Source organism: Antedon bifida, chromosome 10 (assembly GCF_963402885.1).
Source record: "Antedon bifida chromosome 10, ecAntBifi1.1, whole genome shotgun sequence".
NCBI classification, from domain to species: Eukaryota; Metazoa; Echinodermata; class Crinoidea; order Comatulida; family Antedonidae; genus Antedon; species Antedon bifida.
The window spans coordinates 231511-251156 of record NC_136235.1 but is presented as its reverse complement, the minus strand read 5'-3'; the positions used below and the strand labels follow the sequence as shown (position 1 = coordinate 251156).

At 33.2% G+C, this 19646-nt stretch overlaps 3 protein-coding genes across 3 annotated transcripts; 1 reads left to right on the top strand and 2 right to left on the bottom strand.

Moving 5' to 3' along the window:
• Nucleotides 1-221: 221 nt before the first annotated feature.
• Nucleotides 222-5608, bottom strand: LOC144853859 (uncharacterized). Its single transcript, XM_078711713.1, has 13 exons — nucleotides 5543-5608; nucleotides 5109-5261; nucleotides 4811-4954; nucleotides 4432-4563; nucleotides 4020-4250; nucleotides 3741-3826; nucleotides 3284-3437; nucleotides 2938-3104; nucleotides 2408-2498; nucleotides 1990-2136; nucleotides 1755-1876; nucleotides 1338-1647; nucleotides 222-1078 (listed from the first exon to the last, which is right to left on the bottom strand). The coding sequence occupies exons 1-13, from the start codon at nucleotides 5556-5558 to the stop codon at nucleotides 480-482; spliced, it is 2352 nt and encodes a 783-aa protein (XP_078567839.1). The 5' UTR covers nucleotides 5559-5608; the 3' UTR covers nucleotides 222-479.
• A 546-nt stretch (nucleotides 5609-6154) lies between these two features.
• Nucleotides 6155-19280, top strand: LOC144853861 (uncharacterized). Its single transcript, XM_078711715.1, has 2 exons — nucleotides 6155-6236; nucleotides 16761-19280. The coding sequence occupies exon 2, from the start codon at nucleotides 16768-16770 to the stop codon at nucleotides 18718-18720; it is 1953 nt and encodes a 650-aa protein (XP_078567841.1). The 5' UTR covers nucleotides 6155-6236; nucleotides 16761-16767; the 3' UTR covers nucleotides 18721-19280.
• On the bottom strand, nucleotides 6483-14387 carry LOC144854467 (axotactin-like). The gene is made up of 19 exons (XM_078712427.1): nucleotides 14372-14387; nucleotides 13980-14159; nucleotides 13529-13651; nucleotides 13111-13251; nucleotides 12748-12854; nucleotides 12106-12272; nucleotides 11707-11876; nucleotides 11259-11490; nucleotides 10677-10761; nucleotides 10201-10343; nucleotides 9681-9793; nucleotides 9282-9518; nucleotides 8936-9056; nucleotides 8564-8755; nucleotides 7957-8084; nucleotides 7520-7699; nucleotides 6962-7184; nucleotides 6761-6868; nucleotides 6483-6654 (listed from the first exon to the last, which is right to left on the bottom strand). The coding sequence occupies exons 1-19, from the start codon at nucleotides 14385-14387 to the stop codon at nucleotides 6483-6485; spliced, it is 2838 nt and encodes a 945-aa protein (XP_078568553.1).
• Nucleotides 19281-19646: the final 366 nt, after the last annotated feature.

Here is a 19646-nt window from a genome sequence, read left to right as displayed (position 1 = left end):
ATTAGTTAAACATATGCCAAGTGACAACATACATGGCATACAGAACAGAGAATAACAAATAGAAAATCGGTCTCGTAACCGATGGGGAAGGATGAACTACCATTTGACAATACAGTACAAATATTTTTAAAAACACAGATGCAGATGATTTTTTAATTATCAAAAAGTGGAAAATACCACATAATAGCAAAAGAAACAATAATTTAATTTCAAAAGTCAATTTTAAAACATTGTTTACCTTCTATACCTAAAAAATACACTGCAAAGAAGGGAAAATACTACAAAACGTTTCAATTATATATATTATTTGTTTTTATATTAAAACACGTTTAATACTTAGTAATTTCAATACAAAATGTAATGACATCGTACCAACTGGGTAATTTATTATTATAATCATAATCATTTTTTTCCCTTCATAACTTTATAATCGTCACTTTTTGCCCGTCTCCTTGATCTTCCAATATACCCTATAATGCTCAGTTATAGTCAATGTCTATGTTTTCCGGTGCTACTTGGTTCTCTTTTTCTCCTCCCATTTCTCCGTCTTCATTTTTCGTTTCATCTTTGCTTTCTTCATCGGGTTCTTCTTCCTCATCATTTTCTAGCGAATTGCTTTTCTCGTCTTCTCTGTGATGTGTTTTACTCGTTTCTTGTTCGTCATTTTTTTCATTATTCTCATCGTGGTCTTTGTTAGATCTGACGTCATCATCCTCGTTACTATTGTTGCTACTTGTCTCCATATCGTCAGCTGCTACTTCATCATTACTACTGGTAGATGTTCTTTCTACTTCATTTGTTTCACCATCATTTCCATCATCTTTTACTTCATCTAATTCGGGATTGATGTTTTCTATTTTGTTCTCTCTATCATTACTTACTCCAGTTTTATCTACTTCACTCTCTTCATTTTTAACCGTGCTGATGTCTGCTTGGTTACTTTCATGCTTTGAAATGGGTTGCAGGTCTGGTAGCGTAACCATCATAGCAACCTGTGACGTATCCATGAGGGCTGGTGATGATTCCACAAATGTGTCTGAGTCGCTGCTTGACGAGGAAGATTTTCGGAGTTTCTCATCTGAAAGCAAAGTGTATTGTAATTTGGGATTTTAGTTCTAATTTAAATTTCGAGTAAATCGTTATGTTTGTAGATGGGCGTCCTAAGCAATTTACACCTACTTTATTAAAACAAAAATAAAATGATAATGCTTGATGCTTGTTAAGTTTAGTTTATTATCAATAACATTATTAATCGAAGTTTTCCATTTCAATACACAAGATAGGTTGTTTGCTACAAAACCGTTTTTAAGGTAGATTCTTTAAAAGACTTGATTTACCTGGTGCTATTATGGGTTTATCATCTGGTTCATTAGTAAAGTTTATCAATGGTTGTTCAGGTGTTTCCTCGGGTTGTTCAGTCGAAAGTGGTCGAGTCGTTTCCTCCGTTGGCTGAACGTCTCTTGCAGGCAAAGGTGGTGGTTCAGGTGATTCATTCGCCGTTTGTTGATCATCCTCGATGACAGTTGAAAGTGGTTGAGGTGTTTCCTCTGGTTGTTCACCATCCCTGGCAGGCAAAGGTGGTGGTTCAGGCGATTTCGCAGCTTGTTGTAGTTTAGACTTGTCCAATTGAGGATCCCATTCCAGTTCCTAAATTGTTTTCGTTATACGTACAGTATTAGTGGTAAAACAGTGGTATACTAAATTACAATATTTAAACAACAGTTAAAGAAAAGTTGTGTGGGAGGATTACGTACATCATCTCTGAGTGCTAATGAGTCCCTGTTATCAGATTCATTCGCAATTTCGTCATTGTTATCTAACATGTCAGGACTTCCGCCAGTCCTTCTCAAAACGAGTTCATGTAGTTCAAAGCCGTCTGAAAAAAACAAATTGAATGTTAAACAATTGTATATCAATACAAATTGAGTTTTAAGGCATATGCTTCTTTAAAGATGAAATTTGTGTACTACAAAATGTCTATAAGCTTACCACTGGTTGGTTTCATAAGCGGTTGTTCTTCATCTATCTTCTTGGTTTTTTTCTTTTCTTTGTCCATGATCGCTTTGATATCAAGTCCAGTACGAATGTTACAGTACAGTAGCAGTATTATTACACCCGACAAGAGTAATGCCACAACTGAAATTAACATTATCAAATATGTTTCAACAACAAATAATATAAATTTAATTATTATTAATATTATCATCGGTGCTTATTATTATTTTGTATTTGTTAATAGCAATTATATTTGAATCTAAGAAAACAAAATAATCTAGATAGTGTTTTCAATCCTTTTTATTGGCTTAAGATCACCGGTGTTAAGATTACCGTATTAATTGTTATTGAGACGTATTTTGTAAATTGTTTTTAAACTTTCTGTTGAAACTTTAAAAAAATGTAACTTTACATGCAACAAGACCTGGATTCGATTTCTGTTCGCTAATGGTTGCTTCGGATATGATTGGCTGAGCAGGAGGTACATTCCAAGGTGCCAGGGTCTAGGTAGAAAATGTTGAGTACAATTGTGTTGATCATTTATTGATTATTTACACCGACTTATTAACCTGTCATGTCTTGACCTGTACCTGTCTTTTCCATACTGTATCTTTATTTATTTTTCTTATTTATTTATTATTATTATTATTTTTTTTAAGGCTCGCCCACCACAAGATGTTTGTCTTCATCTTTCCGGGCATCTGCCTTCATTCTCCTCATCCTATTATCATTATATTATTTGCCTTGTATTTTTCTTTTCCTTTTTTGTCAGAATTTGTAAATACATATTATGAAATTAAATGAAAATGACTAAGAATGTTGAATATTGTCAGTGTACAGTACCTTTCTTTACTGAAACGCGTTTGCAATATGTTTGTCACCAGTATTGCTAATGTATGCGGCCGGTGTTGGAATATGATTGTATTATTGTGGTTCACTTACAATTTGTGGTTGTTCAGCAGTTGTTGCAGGCAACATTGTTGGCAACACTACAATAGGTGTTCTAAAGTCTGCACACGTTTCCCTCCTTAAACTTTCAGACGTGACGTCAATTGCAGATGTACTCATGTAAAACGTTTTGATTGGCTGATTGCCGTTATAATTGACACCTACAAAGTATGACGTGTTATTCAAGTAATATAATTCAATTAAACAGTTAGTGTTTCGTTTAGTTAGTTGGGGTGGGGGGTTCAAGAGAAAGATCTAGTTGCCTCTTAGTGACTTTATTCTTGTAGAAACATCTAAAATGTCCTTTAACTCAATTATATACTCGACGATAATATCTTACCAGCTAAGCAACCGTCAAATGCATGTAAACCCTCTAATCCAAAACCAGTTAGATTACGTTCAAGTCCGCCGACGACGAATACGGAGGGAAAATCAAATTGAAAGTCACTTCCATCACTTGATAGGTCGTTATAAGTTGACTCTTTATTATCTACCTGAATGTAAAAAGACGTAACTAGGTATTATCATGATTGCTATTCCATCCTCATTTAATTTACATCGACAATTTTCCTTGGCAGTAATTATCAAATACTAATTTCATTTTGAAATGATGAGATGAGACATGCTACGTTTTGTAACTCAAAAGACCGGCAGTAATTATACGTTTGCATCAATTATTTGATTTGATTATTATGATGATTGCGATTAAGTGGCTCATTTTCTTTCTTTTTTTTTTTGCTTTTGTGGTTAATTTCAAATAAATCACCTCATTTAGCAATGAACACAAGTTTATTTACCGTCATCATTATTCGGTTTCCATAGCGACGTAATGCAATTAAATGTCGATAGCCATCATTAAACGAACCAACAGCTTCTATTATATCTATAAATTGGAATTACGAGCAAAGTTAATCGATGATATAAATCAAATTTATTTCAGATTAAATTAATAAGAACAATTGATGATGCAATAATAATCATATTACTTTTGCATCTTCTGAAAAAATGACATTTCGATTTAATAATTGTAGCTTTTTCTCTAATACGTTTTCATGAAAGAAAGATCTAATACTTACTTTCTCTGTATCCTAAGTTTATTTTGGCCTTAATATGTCCATAGTCCGTGATGTACACAATGACATATTCCTGGATAAGTGTGTATCTTGGACTACGTACATAGGCCAAAACTCCTGACATACTCGTACTAAATGATATTAATAAAACATCGGTCTGTAGAGTAGCTAGGTCAGATGATGGAGTTAGTTTTGATATGATGCCATTGGAACTATGGAAATGGGCTCCGACATCTGTTAAAATATTGACATAAAATATAGATGTATTGTGTTATTCCTTAGCATTGAAACACATGTATTAATTTTTTTGATTATTTGATTATAACGTTTCAAATATGTTCATATTATTTGTTTATTTTTATGCCTTACACTATGTCTACACTAAACCTATTTTTTTTGTTTAACTTTTGTTTACCTTCACCGCACTGATTTCCTGTATAAGATGTCTGTGTACAGTTACAATAGAAGTCATTCCACGTTTCAGTACAAACCCCTCCATTAAGGCATGGTGTAGGCGAACAGTGGTTCTTGCATGTGTCAACAACACCTTAGAGTAAACAGAGTATTTCACACAAGATAGTAAACAATACTTTGAAACTTTTTAATTATAAAATATGAAAACTAAAATGGGAAAGAAAAGATTGATTCGGAGTGAGAACAAAATAAAATCGTTCTAAATCTAGTCTGTTTAGAGTTTTATAAAAAATATCAGTTATCATTTTCTTTACTGGAGGAATATCGTTATATAAAAGCTATATGATAGCCTTGCATATTAAAGAACTGTATTTGTTCACCTTTTATACCACTTCCTTGCAATCTTATTGGTTGTCTGTTTACAACGAGCCCTCGAATACATCCCTTGAAATCAGCAATGTCGTTAGGCATCCCGCCAATGTGAATGTTGACGAATTCGTACGGTGAAGAAGAAGAAGGTTGGGCTTTTAAAGTAATAATAAAAACACAAACATAACACGCCTTGGAATATAGTATGAGTTAAAATCACATTTAAAGTAGGCCTAATGAAAAAGTACTACAACATTTTAAAACAAAACATTATAGTTGTTAGCCTTATAAGTAGATAGACCTACATACCAATACCCTTCATAAACGGATCGCTGTAGAATCTGTCAAGAAGTCGTACTGGTGTAGTAGCTTTGGATTTTTCATTTCCAACAACCAAGCTAATTTCTCCGTTAATTCTTTCAACTCGAACATCTACCCACTCGCCGTTTGTAAATTCTCGCTCTAAGAGATACAAAGATAATCAACCCTTGTGTTATACAGCAACACAAACGGTCACTTCACAACTTGTGACGAGAATATTTGTTTTAGGCGTAAAGGTCTGTCTACACTATCAAACTATAGTTTGACAAAAAAACGTGTGATGTGCCCAAATATGGTAGTGATATGACATCATCATGCCCATATTTTTTTGTCACATAAAGTGTGATATTGTGGACAGAGCTTGGTTAGTCTGATATTAATGTTATTATACTTATGAACATGATTTATTTTAAGTGAATTACCTGTACTTTTGAGCATAATGTTTCTAATAATTCGGTAAACATTCCAGGTAAGTGTTAGGACGCCATCACGAATCTCCAAAGTCACAAAATTACTTAAATTGTCTTCCGCGTGAAGAATGAACGCGTGTGAACTTAATGTACGGAAGCCCACAACAAAACTTGATGTGAAGATATCGTTGTTTAGCAGATCAGTAGTGAGATAGGTATTGCCTTCTGGGAAGCTAACAATGTCATCATTGTAATCTGAAAAGTAATCCGTCTAGGTTATTATAACAAATATACAAACAAAAAGAATTTTTTAAAATCAATAATTGAATAGCGCGCGTTTCAAATATGATTAATGAATAATTAATCCGAACGTATGTGGTGCCATATTGAAAACCACGTGAAGTATCTAGAGAATAAACTATAGACTATTAATATCCATCGAATAAACATTGATAACATGTATTCCGTTTCTAAAATTACTTGGAATAGTTTAGGAAAGGGTAGATTGAGTTCACGCATAGGAAGCTTAGCGTTCGAGTACCAATTTCCAGCTGAATTAAAATTACAGACTTAAACATTCCGACAATGCAATCTCACCACATAGGAATAATTGACTGATGCAAACGTGTAAGCTTACTACGGATAACAAGAACGGCATAATCCTTTTCTGCAATGGATGCAAGGAGATATGTGAGAGCGATCATAGGTAATATAAAGGTAAGCCTGGATGGAGACGTATAAGTCAGATCCAGGATCATACACTTTATTTGTTAATTCGTAGCTTACCACTAAATACTAGCAAAGCAAACATGAACAAAAATATGTATGTCTAGGCCTGCCATATATTAGATACCATGGATATATTTTCTTCACCATTAAATAAAACAAAAATCATAATCAAATTTTACTGTAGCATAACGAAAGACGGAAAAAAATAGAAAGGTTTAATAAACTAAATTAAAAAGGTCCTCTTACTGATTTCACAGTGGTCACCAGACGTGGCTGGGTTAACGCAGTAGCACGTATATGACGTGAAACCTTCGATACAAATACCTCCGTTTTTGCACATATTCTCTTGACACAGTGTTTTACATCCAATGACAATATCATCTCGTACAATCCGTCTAAGTAGCCAAATAAGAAAACATGAATAATATGCATGATGTAGGTTATATAAAACATTAATGCTGTAGGCCTATTGATGAAATGACTGAATTGATAAATACTTACGGTTGAGCGTGGTAAACATTGGCAAGAAACTCTACGCGGTTGTTGATGATCAGACCACCAATGCATCCCGTCATGCCTTGTACATTTGGGTTATCCATTACTTCGTTACTATATATAGAACAAATTTCGAAACATACAATTGCGTAAATGAAAATTACAAGAAAAACTTAATTTGAATAGTTAAACGTGTCCTCGTCTTACCTCAAAGATCCACCAAGTAAAAACGGTCCATCATACGGCTTTATCGTTTCTCCTTCGTTCATCACTAATATTTCATTATCAAAATCAACACTAAACTTCACTGTTTTAGAACTTTGTTCAACTGTTATCAAATGCCAATCTCCATCAGTTAAAAGCCTCGTCGTTCTCAGCTTTACCATATCACTTCGTCCATTCAGGCGATATGAAAATTCCATAGTATGACCTGAAATAAATTAATGGTTGATTAAAGTTATTACTCTTCCATTACAAAGATTCATCTGCCAATTCATCAATCCACACACTCTAATGTTGTTGTACTATTTACCAATGTAGTGGTCCACTTAAATTTATTGGTTTGTTTCACTCACATGTGTTTTTGTCTTACTCACTAACTGGATTGTGTTAATTTGTTTGCTATTTTTAAATCCTTGTTGAAAAATGTATAAAGAGACGTCCAAACGCTGCTTGTAATAATGTATACGCTTTTCAATTTTGTTTTGCTATTGTTTTTTGGGTAAATATTTCACCGAAAGTGACGAAAAACAAAATGTTCTTTACCATTGTAAACTTTTGCCATCAAATTATTGGTGTTGGTCTCGGAACGAAGCTGGTGGAAGATTACTGAGTTATTTCTTGATGTACGAAAACTTAAACTCAAAGTTCCATTTGTCCAGGGTTCCATTTTTAGGATGGTACTTGGTTTTAGGAATGTGAGTGTGTATCCTTCAGTATAGCCAACTAAAGATATGGGAAATATTATTCAATGTATTAAAAAAAACAATTATGTCTTGTTTAATATGACTTAGGAAACTACTAACTAGCTAACGTACGGAAAATAGCGTTAGTCACTCTTATTCAAAGCGGATCAAACAACTGAGAAAAGTTTATCTTACAATTTTTTGACTTATATCATAGGCTTACATTTACTTTTATAAAATATTTTCATACTTAAGTCATTCATATCCTGCTTAAGTCCATTCTTAAAGTAAACTCACGCATTCCATTACACATTAGTGGTCCAAGTGACATTCTTGCCAATGTCTGTTTCTGTTCTCGTGAGAAGTCCATACTCACGACAGGTAAGTACTTCTTTGCATCTAATACTCCTTCATCGTATAGCCAACTAACAAAATACGAACACATATACAAAACACGTAAAATATACCTATGCCCAAAAACTAAGTGTTGACTAACCGGTTCCAATTAGGCCTACATCAATATTGTGAACTAATTACCTATTTGTATTACCATCACAATTTCTTGTTATATTTGCGGTTGGCATAGTATGTCCTTTGGGAGAAATTAATTTAGTTCCAATGCCGAAGCTGTAAATATTAATGATAATAATGTGCATTAATTAAATTAGGTCATTGATGATGATAGTATGATGATTGGCATGATGATATAATGATGAAGATTTGATGATATGATAATGATAGTATGATGATAGCATGACGATGGTATGATGATGGTAGGGTGATAATATGATGATATGATTATAGTATGATAGTATGATGATGTTGGTGATGATGTTGATGATCATTGACTGATGATGATAATGATTGATGTTGATTGATTGACCATCATACGTAATAGTGCTACCTTATAGGAGCTTGCCAGCACCAATACTTGAAATCTTGTTGACAGTGATCGGCATGATCAACAAGATACTTGATAACTTCACCTGAAGTATCTCGGTACCTCAGTTGAAATTTAGTTGAACCCCAAAGAGAAGACCTTACTTGAGTTTCAGCAGCAAAGTTGTGCTCAATTATTGTTTTGATTTTACCATTTCTTGTAAGATAAACAATTTTCAGATACTTGTTATACATTATAAAAGCTTGTTATAAATTCAAAAGTGTGGAGTGGTCGACATTTTTCTATTACAATGTTTTCCAAACTGACATAATTACATAACAAGAAAGTAACGGTCATTTTGTATGTGATTGAATAAGTGTATTAGCATATTCCTACCTAAAATCACACAAGACGTCAACTGCATGCAGCTTGCCAACACCATCGATATCAATCTTCTTCAAACCTGATGTTCGATCGCCAGCAAAATAGTACTCACCACAAGTTCTCTTGAATGCAGCTGTAGATGTTTAGATGTAAAGAACAAAAATAAATTACACTGCATTAATAGTTAGGCATATTCCTGGTACTGTTGGGGTGATTGTGTCCACTCTTTTTCTTATTTCTCGTTAACTTCTCACATTTATTTATACCTGTTTAGTTGAGTAGTTTTTAAAGAATTTCTCTTTTCTGTAAGAGAAATATAAGCATATATTATTTCAATAACATTTTACAACATACTTACGAAATTGACATGTTGGTCCAGAGTAGCCGGTGGCCGAACAGTCACATCGAATGCCTTCTTGCTTGTTATTATAAACACACCGGCCGTTATTTGCACACACTAGTTGAGATGTTAGACAGGGATCTGATATCTGACATGTTCCAATTGTAACACCATTTACCATGTTTGTATTCATTACTTCATTCGGATAAATTTCAACAGATTGAAATATAATTTCTTGCATACAACCTTCAAACCCTTCAATAAAGACATACATATTTTTGTATTTCAGTTATTGTCTCAACTGTACATAATTCAGTGCAGTGTTTGCCTTTAATGTAGAATAAAGTGTAGACATTGCAACATTTTGGTTTTATAAATGTGTGCAGTCAATTAGTGAAATTGTAGGTTTTACCAAACCTTGATCAGTATTGGTCCATCCTCCACCTAAATAAAGATCACTGGTTGGAGATAATGTAATGTCGGTGGCCTGGAAACTTGCCTTGATGTCGTTAACCATTACTGTAATAGAACTAGAAAGAGCGATTTTAACATGTTATCATGTTAAAAGAATTAAAGAGAAACCATTACTTAACTTGGCAGAAGTAGTAATGATTAGTAGTATAATTATAGAAAACAACTAATTTAGAAAATAATAATTATTAGACAAAGAAAATAATGGAACATATAATATTTCATTTCCATTTTAGGCACGCCAGTCCCTTCCGGTTTTACAATGTTTGTTTGAACAATTTATGTCTGTATGTTTTACATAATATCTATCCACATCTTTCTCCGTTTCTTTTGCTTTTCCGACTGATGTTCACTTGATTCCCTTACCGATGTGTTGTTTTGTTCGTGCATTATTTGTACTATATCACTATCAGTGACCCCAGTCCATGTTAAATAGTTAAAATCTGAATACTTTGTATATATTTACCTATCTTCAATGGCTAAATATAGCTTGTACCACATAGTAGTATTCAAGTGTTCTCCAACAACCACAGATTTATTGAATGACGTAACAGCATTTCCTTCCTCTAGTTCGAGTATCCCATGTATTTGGTAATCAACTATACGAAGCTATTTAATATAAACATTATTATACGTTTTTATGTACGTACATTATTATATTAATAACTTCGAAATTGGACTAATCCAGGGGCGGATCCAGTTGGGGTAAGCCGCCCCCACCTAAATTTCGGAAATTGTAAAATTGTAATGCAAAAGATAGGACATCAAGTTGAGCTCAGCCCTTCATTTCACAATTTTTAGACCCTGGGCTCCTCCTTTTTAAAATCCTGGATCCGACACTACATCTACTGTGAATAATGTCTTGATGATGATGAGTTTATAACAAATGAAGCCTAAAAGAATGCTACCAGAAGTGATGAGCTTGAAACTGTTATATCTTACACTGATTGACCCTCGGTGACCTTTATTGCTTCGAATCGCAACCAAAAGAAGAACACCGTTGCGTTGAACTGTCTTCAATTGAAATCTTTAAAGCAATACATAAAAGTATATTTAAAGTCTGACCAAAATGTTACATACCGAGTACATAATTAGGACTAGATTACTACAACATGCGTATAATGACTGCACTTGTTTTCCATATATTCCTGTTATTAATTCTTATAATAAATGATTATCAATTGTTATACTATATATTTATTAGGGCTTATATTGATTAATTTATTGATTTAAGAGTTTGCTGACTTAAAGGATATATTGTAATACTCTATTTAACATTTATATTAAAATGTTAATCATAGCACTAACTAACTGAACATGCAACATGCATAAAAGAATAGTATTAATAAAATAAATAATATACAGTCTATGTTAATCCATGTGAAAACTCTATAGTTAATCCATAGATAGTATAGTGAAAACTCTATAGTTAATCCATAGATAGTATAGTGAAAACTCTATAGTTAATCCATAGATAGTATAGTGAAAACGCTATGGTTAATCGCATTCACGACGGATAATCACCTTAGATTAAGATTTCCATCTTTCCAATCTCGAAGAATGAGCTGTGAATTTGACTGTGCAAAAATAACCGACGAATGTCCAATTTGCCTGCAACCCTGCGCTGGTTGGCCGCCCATACTTTTACCTACATACTTGACTGATGAATGGTTAACTGTCAGTTCTTCCAGTATATTATTTAACCCAAAGTTGACATGTTTCAAGCAACCAACAAAATTACTACCCAATATTAAGCCTAGTAGAAGTTAAAAAAAAAAAGACAACGTTGATGTTATAAACATACCCATTAAAGGTGTTGTGGATATATACTAGGTATGATAACAAATGCAAATGTTGTTGTCAAGACAATTTAAATACCTGTAAATATTTCACAGATATTATGTAATTCTTTCGCTATCCGTCAGGCATTTGATAACATGTTTAGTAGGCATATGGTAAATAATGGACATACCCTCGTAACCTCTGAGTACTGGTCCACCGCCAATATAGACAGTCTGCCCTAGGTACAAGTAGCTAGGCTGAGGCAAAGTTTCATTTCTATAGTAAGCTATACCATCTGATATCCGTGTCAGTTCCAGTGAAATGTAAGTTAATTCGTGTTGTAGAGTAAATTCATACCAACTATATCAATAAAAAATACTTAGTTATTATCTCTTGATTTATTCAATATTACTTTATATAAGTTAAAAATACATGGTTTATAAAAACTGGCATGATTTTCTTTATGTTGAGCAACACACGTGTTTCCATTTTGTGTAAATCGTAATAGAATTACATTTATCAATTTACTTATAAGCCTACTTGTTATAGCTTTGTATCTTAACTGAACATAAAAGAACTGTTTTCTAACCTGTTATCATTAACTTCAGTTTCAGTAAAATGATAATCCAGGGCTTCATATCCAAAGTTAATAGAAGCTTTCAAAGTCCCATTAGTTATCTCAATAGCGACATAGTTGATTCCAATTGAGAAACTATGACCGTAGACTAGTACTCCAGATCTCTGCTCGGGTTCTATCTGAAATAAATACACGCATTCTAGCTCAGACTACGTGACTCAGAATTATCAATTAACACATTCATTTCTTTACATTTTGTAGATTTAGTTAATTGTCAATATACAGTTTTGATGATTACATTTTTGAAGGTTTAAATGACTTTTTCAACGTAAAAAGTTCTAATACAAAAAATAAAGTCATGACATTGCTTGTCTACTGGCCATGCACTTTGGCGTATCTTTATGAAAATCGTAGTGATAAAATGCCGATAATAGGCAACAATACATAATTGACGATGGCGTTGTGATGACAAATTGTATTGACAGTCTGGAATGCTGCTGATAAAATAAATTGTTAATCGATGTGATAAAATAGGGTTTTGTTTTCTCTTCTATTATAAAATAAAATGTGATTATACAAGCATCCTTACGCTTTCAGTTTTCAAGTGTACTACAGCCGTAGAAGGGCACATGATGGAATAAAGATTTTGTTTACCTTAAATGTAAAATGTATATACAGCCTATCTGTGTACGTATTTTCCAAACGTGTTCCCACGGTGAATTCTAAATACTCATCGCCGTTTAAGGTAACGATAATATCATCTAAAAGAAAATATAATTAATAAGTCAGGATAAAAAATGGCTAGTGTCGACAGGTAGTAAAGAACTGAGGAATAATATTATCAGTTTAGAAATTGTAGTTTAAAATTTAAAGATACCACAATGATAAACAAACATTATGCCTAACTGTAGTGTAGGAGGGCTGCTTTACAAATTATGTTAAAATATCGTATTATGAATGAGATTATAATGTAACTGTAAGACGTGATGACATTAACAATAGCTTTGTAACTCGAACCTGGAGTTTCACAGCTCCAACCAATAAATGTAGTATGTCTGCAGTCACATATTGTCCTTGTATACTCATTTATACATTTCCCGCCATTTTTGCATTGGTTTTCCACATCACACTTGTTGATACAGCCTCTTTGAACTAAATCTGTATAAGATGAATTGAGAATAGTTGAACATAATAATAAGTTGGAAACATTGGTAGCTCACGGTTATTCATAGGATGGTCATATGGTTTTAGAAGATTCGAAGCGCTGTGAAAACAATTAAAAAGGGTAAATGGAGGTGCAAAACAGACAGGTATGAACAGCAACCAATGACAATGGGTCGTAAGCCTTTGTTAAAAATAGAAACAAAGAGCGAGTTCACCCATTTGATAACTACTGTAAGCAAAATAAACAAATGAGTATGGTTGTTTTACTTACTACTGCTGTTATACATATTAAACGTTTTAAATGCTTTCGAGATTAGTAATTTCGGCGTTTCAATACATCCAACAAAGTATGTAAATCTTCTATTTTCTGGCGTCTCAACATATTTCCACAAACCTTAAATAAAAGCAAGTCAGACTGTCATATAATGTCTGTCAAACAGTTTCGAGCGTTTGCAGTGCTTACAGTTTCGAGCATTTGCAGTTGTCGCAATAGATTCGAGCGTTTGCAGTGCTTACAGTTTCGAGCATTTGCAGTTGTCGCAATAGATTCGAGCGTTTGCAGTGCTTACATCGAGCATTTGCAGTTGTCGCAATAGATTCGAGCGTTTGCAGTGGTTACAGTTTCGAGCATTTGCAGTTGTCGCAATAGATTCGAGCGTTTGTCGTCAGCTGAATTTGTGTGAGAAAGTATTATAATACTTCTTCATTAGGAGTTTACTTACCTCCAATGAATACGTAGGACGACATTGAGAATTTACCAAAAGCCTCCCGTGCATCACCCACACTGTATGCATACAGATATTTTTCTGGTGCTGTTTCATTATCAAGTGAAAAATACAATAAACCGTTTGACTTCTTTTCGTATGAAACTGTATGCCAGACATCGTCATTTAAAGCTTTACCTAAAGAGATGCTTTACCAACAAAAATGTTAAACAAAGTTACGGATATTTATTTATTAGTACTAATACTTTAACTAAATAAAACGAGTTGGACTGAGAATTGTTTGTTCATGTAAGTTACGACATTGAGTTAATAGGTCTATCTGCTCAAAGAAAAGATGGAATGTAAATTGTGTTATACGCACAACAACTTATTGATAAAATTTGATTTACCTTTCTTCATATTCATTGTAAACATGGGTAATACGAACTTCCCCGTTGATTAACTCCATCCAGAGGGCGTATTTTGGTTCCGTAAGGTCGCGGAATTCATGATAATACAATAGTGCATTGACCTCCACTGTCTTGAAACGGATCTGAGCACCGTGTTCATCTATCGGTATCCATGGTACGGATATTTGGGCAAAAGATTTTTGAGGATTTATAAAAGTGTATAGTCCATTTTGTTGTTGACAGAATACACGGGCGACGAGATTAAGAAATATAAAGGTTACAAAGATAGAACTTGATCGCATATTAGTGGGTGCTACCTGTTAAAAATGAAATGAATCGTTGCATATAATACAGTCACTCAAAGGCCATTGAAATCACTAAACTGTATGAAATTGAATTTTGAAAATACACAGTATTGTCGTCAATGACAATAGGATTTATAAGAATAGATACACAGTTGCTGTCAATTACAATATGATTTACCCTCTGGTATTATTAAGATACAAAGTATAACTGCCGTCAATAACAATAGGATGTATTAAGATAATTAAATTGGCGTGTATTCTAAGGTTTAAACTTACTTAATATGATTTTGATCATCAGAGTCTTGCTCACCAGAAAGCTAATAAATCATGTCAGTGTGCATGCTCTGCAGTGTGAACAAAATGGACTATGATCTTTTTTGTGGTTGTTCAATGATTATATCTTGTTTATTTAGCACTTTATTGGTACCAATACGGTATTTCGTTTACATATTTATTTAATTAATCCTAATTTAAATTTAGTTTCCTGCGTTAATATTAATAAACACATAGGTCTATATATATTTAAGTTATATTTTTTAATTTTTATTTTATTTTATTTTTATAACCAGAAACAACAGCAGAAACAAATCCGCCACTTACAGCTTGGTTTAACAGATACAATACAATTACAACAACTCAGAAACACTTAAATTACGAGGAAACAGATAAAGATTGGAATTAAAAATGTCAATATGGTGATGGGCCTGGATATTAATCAATGAGTCGCAAGCGTGATTTTCCAATCCATGTTACGTTGAACCTTAACACACTAGACAACAGATCACCTACCGGTACACAAATACAAACGTTAAACTTAATGATATTAAACATTTAATAATAATAATGGACAGACTGGAAAATGTAACTGTGACCTGTGTATTATAGATCTATTTAAAAAAGTTAAATCTCGTGATATTCATGCGTCACAATAATGTGTAATATTATTGTTGTTAGTACCAAAGGCATTTTTAGGTATTTTGTAGTGAGTGTACACACTGTAAGTGTGCGGTATTTGTGCACCCTTTCAGCTTACGCACTGGCCCATAATGGCCTCTTTTATAATACATAGATTGTTTAGCACTAAAATCACTACTGACGAAAATTAACTCAAATCGTGCACTATATTATGACTAATAGATTTTCTCGATCTACCAGTTGATCAATATTACATGGTAAGTTTACATCTTAAGTATATAGTTTTTACGTTTGTGTATTTCAAGGTGGTGGTTCTTAAGTTGGTTAATTTAGACATACACCATTATTAAGGATTGATCGGAGGAATTAGTAATTCTGTCATGGTTACAGGCAGGTTAGGTATTAATCCCCTAAGTTTAATCAACATCCGGGTTCGAGAAAAAGTACATCGTTGTCTTCGAACAGAAATAATTAATGTTTTATTAGGCTTCGTATTTAATAGGAAACGTGTGTTATTAACAACCCGTCATTGATTATGATATTAATGCTACATTGTGTGTTTTAATTAATTTTGCTTGTACTCACAATTTATGTTAATTCAATTCATCCATTTGTTATTATAGTTGCCGTTGTTTTCTAAGATTCGATTATGCAATTTACAATATAGTGTACATTTTATTGTTAGATTAAGAGAATAATAATGTACACATAATGATATACACATAATAGATGTTGGATGGTGACAAAATTTCATGAGTTGAAAAATTGCCTGGTCTATTTTTAACGATTCAGAGCCGAGTTGAAAATCATTAAAAATCAATAGATTGTAGGCCTACCGAGGTAGGAGTATTAGCTAAAATCAATAGATTGTAGGCCTACCGAGGTAGGAGTGTTAGCTAAAATCTCTGCAATTTCCTTCTGGTTGTTTTAATTTATCGTTTTGATTTATATAGTGTACAGGAGGTTGATTAACTAGTCAATACAGTGTGACTATTCAAATAACTAAATACTAAACACAGTTCATGATCACGTGTTCATGATTAAGCAGATTTGTTTTATACAATAGTACAAAAGCAATGTTTTTTTTAAAAATCTAAGTTTACTTAATTTGTACGTTTAGAGAAGATATGCACTCTTAATAATAGAATCATGTTTGTTGTTCATTGCAGCTTAAAGATGTCTGCTGGATCCAGGAAGAAGATACTTAGTGCCAATTTAAGTTTGTGGTACATGGTTACCATAGTTTTATTCACCAAAGCGCATGGATGCATCATTCTAGATAATGTCTGTGATTGCAGAAATCAAGATCTTAGAGATTTTGAATGCACCGGAGCAACAACAATACTATTAGAAAACAATGATCTGTCACGAGATAGTTGGCCAAGTAATCTTAATCTTTCAACGACAAACATCGTCAATGTTTCATTGTCTGAAAACGAACTTACTGAAATACCAACTGACTATTTGCCAGTTAATCTAGAAACGCTGATATTATCTAACAACAAGATTGAACATATCAAGACTAATCAGTTATCAGCATTTAAGAAACTGAAAGTTCTAAAGATGTCAAATAATAGTATTTCAGAAGTTGATGTTGATGCATTTGATGGACTTTGTCATTTCAAAGAGCTTATATTAGATGGAAATAGATTGAGGAATTTGAAAAACATAACTGCTGCGGTTAGGAAAGCACCCATGCTGGCTATAGTGAACTTATCGCAAAATAACTTTAATCATATTTTCATACCAACAGATTTAGAACATCTTCAAGTTTTAGACTTGGGAAACAATATGATATCTGATGTATCTTTTTTCAGATGCACATATAATCTACCAAACCTGAAATTATTAAACCTTAACAACAATAACTTAACATCATTTCCAAAATCAATTGTGGACTCACTTCACGATACAGACATTATGCTGGTAGGAAACCCACTCCGATGTGATTGTGATGTACTGTTACCACTTGTTTCATTGAATAATACAGGTGTAACATGTATGCGAAATTATACCGAGGTTAACATGGACACCATATTGGTTCAAAATTGTCAATTTGAAGTTGACATGGAAACACAAAGTAAGCGTACAATGTATTCTACAGGTTTAGTCCTTTCTTCTGCCAGTTACGTCGGCATGCGATCATGTTCTGATGACCAATATTGCAGTAGATTTGTTGATTCAACAATAGTAAATGAATGTAACGAGATTACAGAGATTTGTTGGGATTTACCAGACAGTTTGTGTGAAGAGACAGCCGACTTGATACATACAACGGAACTTGGATATCTTAATTTGACTAAAGCAAGTCAGTTCAGTTTGAATGGTTATTACAATTACAAAGAATATCATACATGTCATGAGATACACTTGTACACCATTACTGGTCGAGTTTACTTAAACAAGACAAATACAATAGGACATGAGAACAACTGCGGAATCGTCGCTACACCCTGCAGCGATGCTAGAGATGATAGTTTTGAGGGATGGAAAATTGCTGTTATCACTGTTTCTATTGCAATAGGGCTATCTATAGGCTTACTTGTAATTATGTTTATATGCAGAAGAAAACAAAAGTCTACATTGGAAAGAGCTGAAGGAGAGGTCAAAGGTCAAGATATAAGTTCACAATATGACAACAAGAAAAGTGTTCCTCATTATGTAACAAATGGATATCTAAGATTAAACGAGGTTGCATCACAATCTGTGAATCACGTGTATGACAACTTAATGTGGAATGCACAAGAAGCCGAATCGCAAGGATATGCACCTTTGTTAGTAGACACATACGGGTATTTGATAGTCGAATCCAGAAACACGTCAGTTCTTGATAAACGGAATGGATATTACATGCTTCTTCCTCAAGAATCAAAAAACGAAATTCTTGTCGATATGGAGGGCTACTTAAGTGTAAACCCACCAATGCAAACAGTAGACCAGGGATATGTCTGTGTAACATTACGAAAAAATCAAGGTCATTTAGGTCAACTGATTTCAGATCCAAATATGTACATAAAGCTTGAAAGAGAAACTGACGATGAGAGTCACATGTACGAAAAACTTATAACTGCATGGAAGCTTCTTAAATTCTGGCAGAATAAAGAGGAAGAACATTGCAATCAAAACTGAACAAAAGCAACAATGTTTTAATCACATGCATTATACTTGTTTTAACAGATACATTTTTTGTTAGATTTATCATGGAGTAATATATACAAACAGGAATAGTAATAGAATAAATTCATCCATTTTGTTAATCAGTCTATAAATATACATCCGTTTTGTTTACGTCTGTACTTTAATTATATAAGAATTTACATTGTATTTTGTACACAAGTTCTATAAGTTTATCAATCAGCATGAATCACTTTCTTTATAATCGTAATAATGAAGTTACTGGATTCGCCCTACAATATTAATTACAATTATCTCATTTCGTACCGCCCACTCCTAATAATCCATTATCGCTAATATGTTTATTTTTATTCTGTCATCAGTGTTGATTAATCAACGAATAGTACTTTACTTAATAGAAATTTACTAATTTTAACTAATGAATGTGTATTTGTCGGTTTGTCTGCAGTTTACCGATACCTTAATTAATTGCAGCTATGTTTGCCATTTTGAATGATCATCAATTATAGCCTCGAATTTGAGTCCAGATTTTAATGAAATCATCATCTATTATAAGATCATTGTAAATAAACTTTGTTAAAAAACAAACCAATTTGTGTGTACTCTTTGTTCACTGTGTTTCTACTTGCCATTATCATCCTGTCAATTGGACTCAAACTAACGACGTCGTCATGTCGTGTTAAGTCTGACGGACTTATACCTGTGAATCTTGTCTGGACTGACGAGTAAAAGTTCCTTAGATTCCCACCTTTTCTATTCATATATATTTTCTTATTTAAAAAATGTTTTTAATCTCCATTGTGTTACATTTGGCACAAGGTTACCAGCCAATAGACAGATTGTTTTGGTTATGAGATGTTGCACCAATAGGAATCAAATCTATGGTTTACTATCAAAGAACTACTACAGAAGAAACGTTT

What these genes read in the sequence shown, in the direction of transcription:
- LOC144853859 (XM_078711713.1), bottom strand. An exon ending in GCAAGGAAGTGGTATAAAAG is followed by an intron (nt 4,564 to 4,810) that starts GTGAACAAATAC and finishes GTTTACTCTAAG; the next exon opens with GTGTTGTTGACACATGCAAG. An exon ending in ATTTGACGGTTGCTTAGCTG is followed by an intron (nt 3,105 to 3,283) that starts GTAAGATATTAT and finishes CATACTTTGTAG; the next exon opens with GTGTCAATTATAACGGCAAT.
- LOC144854467 (XM_078712427.1), bottom strand. An exon ending in ACTAATGTGTAATGGAATGC is followed by an intron (nt 7,700 to 7,956) that starts GTGAGTTTACTT and finishes CCATATCTTTAG; the next exon opens with TTGGCTATACTGAAGGATAC. An exon ending in GATGGCAAAAGTTTACAATG is followed by an intron (nt 7,185 to 7,519) that starts GTAAAGAACATT and finishes AATTTATTTCAG; the next exon opens with GTCATACTATGGAATTTTCA.
- LOC144853861 (XM_078711715.1), top strand. Translation starts at nt 16,768, where the DNA reads ATGTCTGCTGGATCCAGGAAGAAGATACTTAGTGCCAATTTAAGTTTG.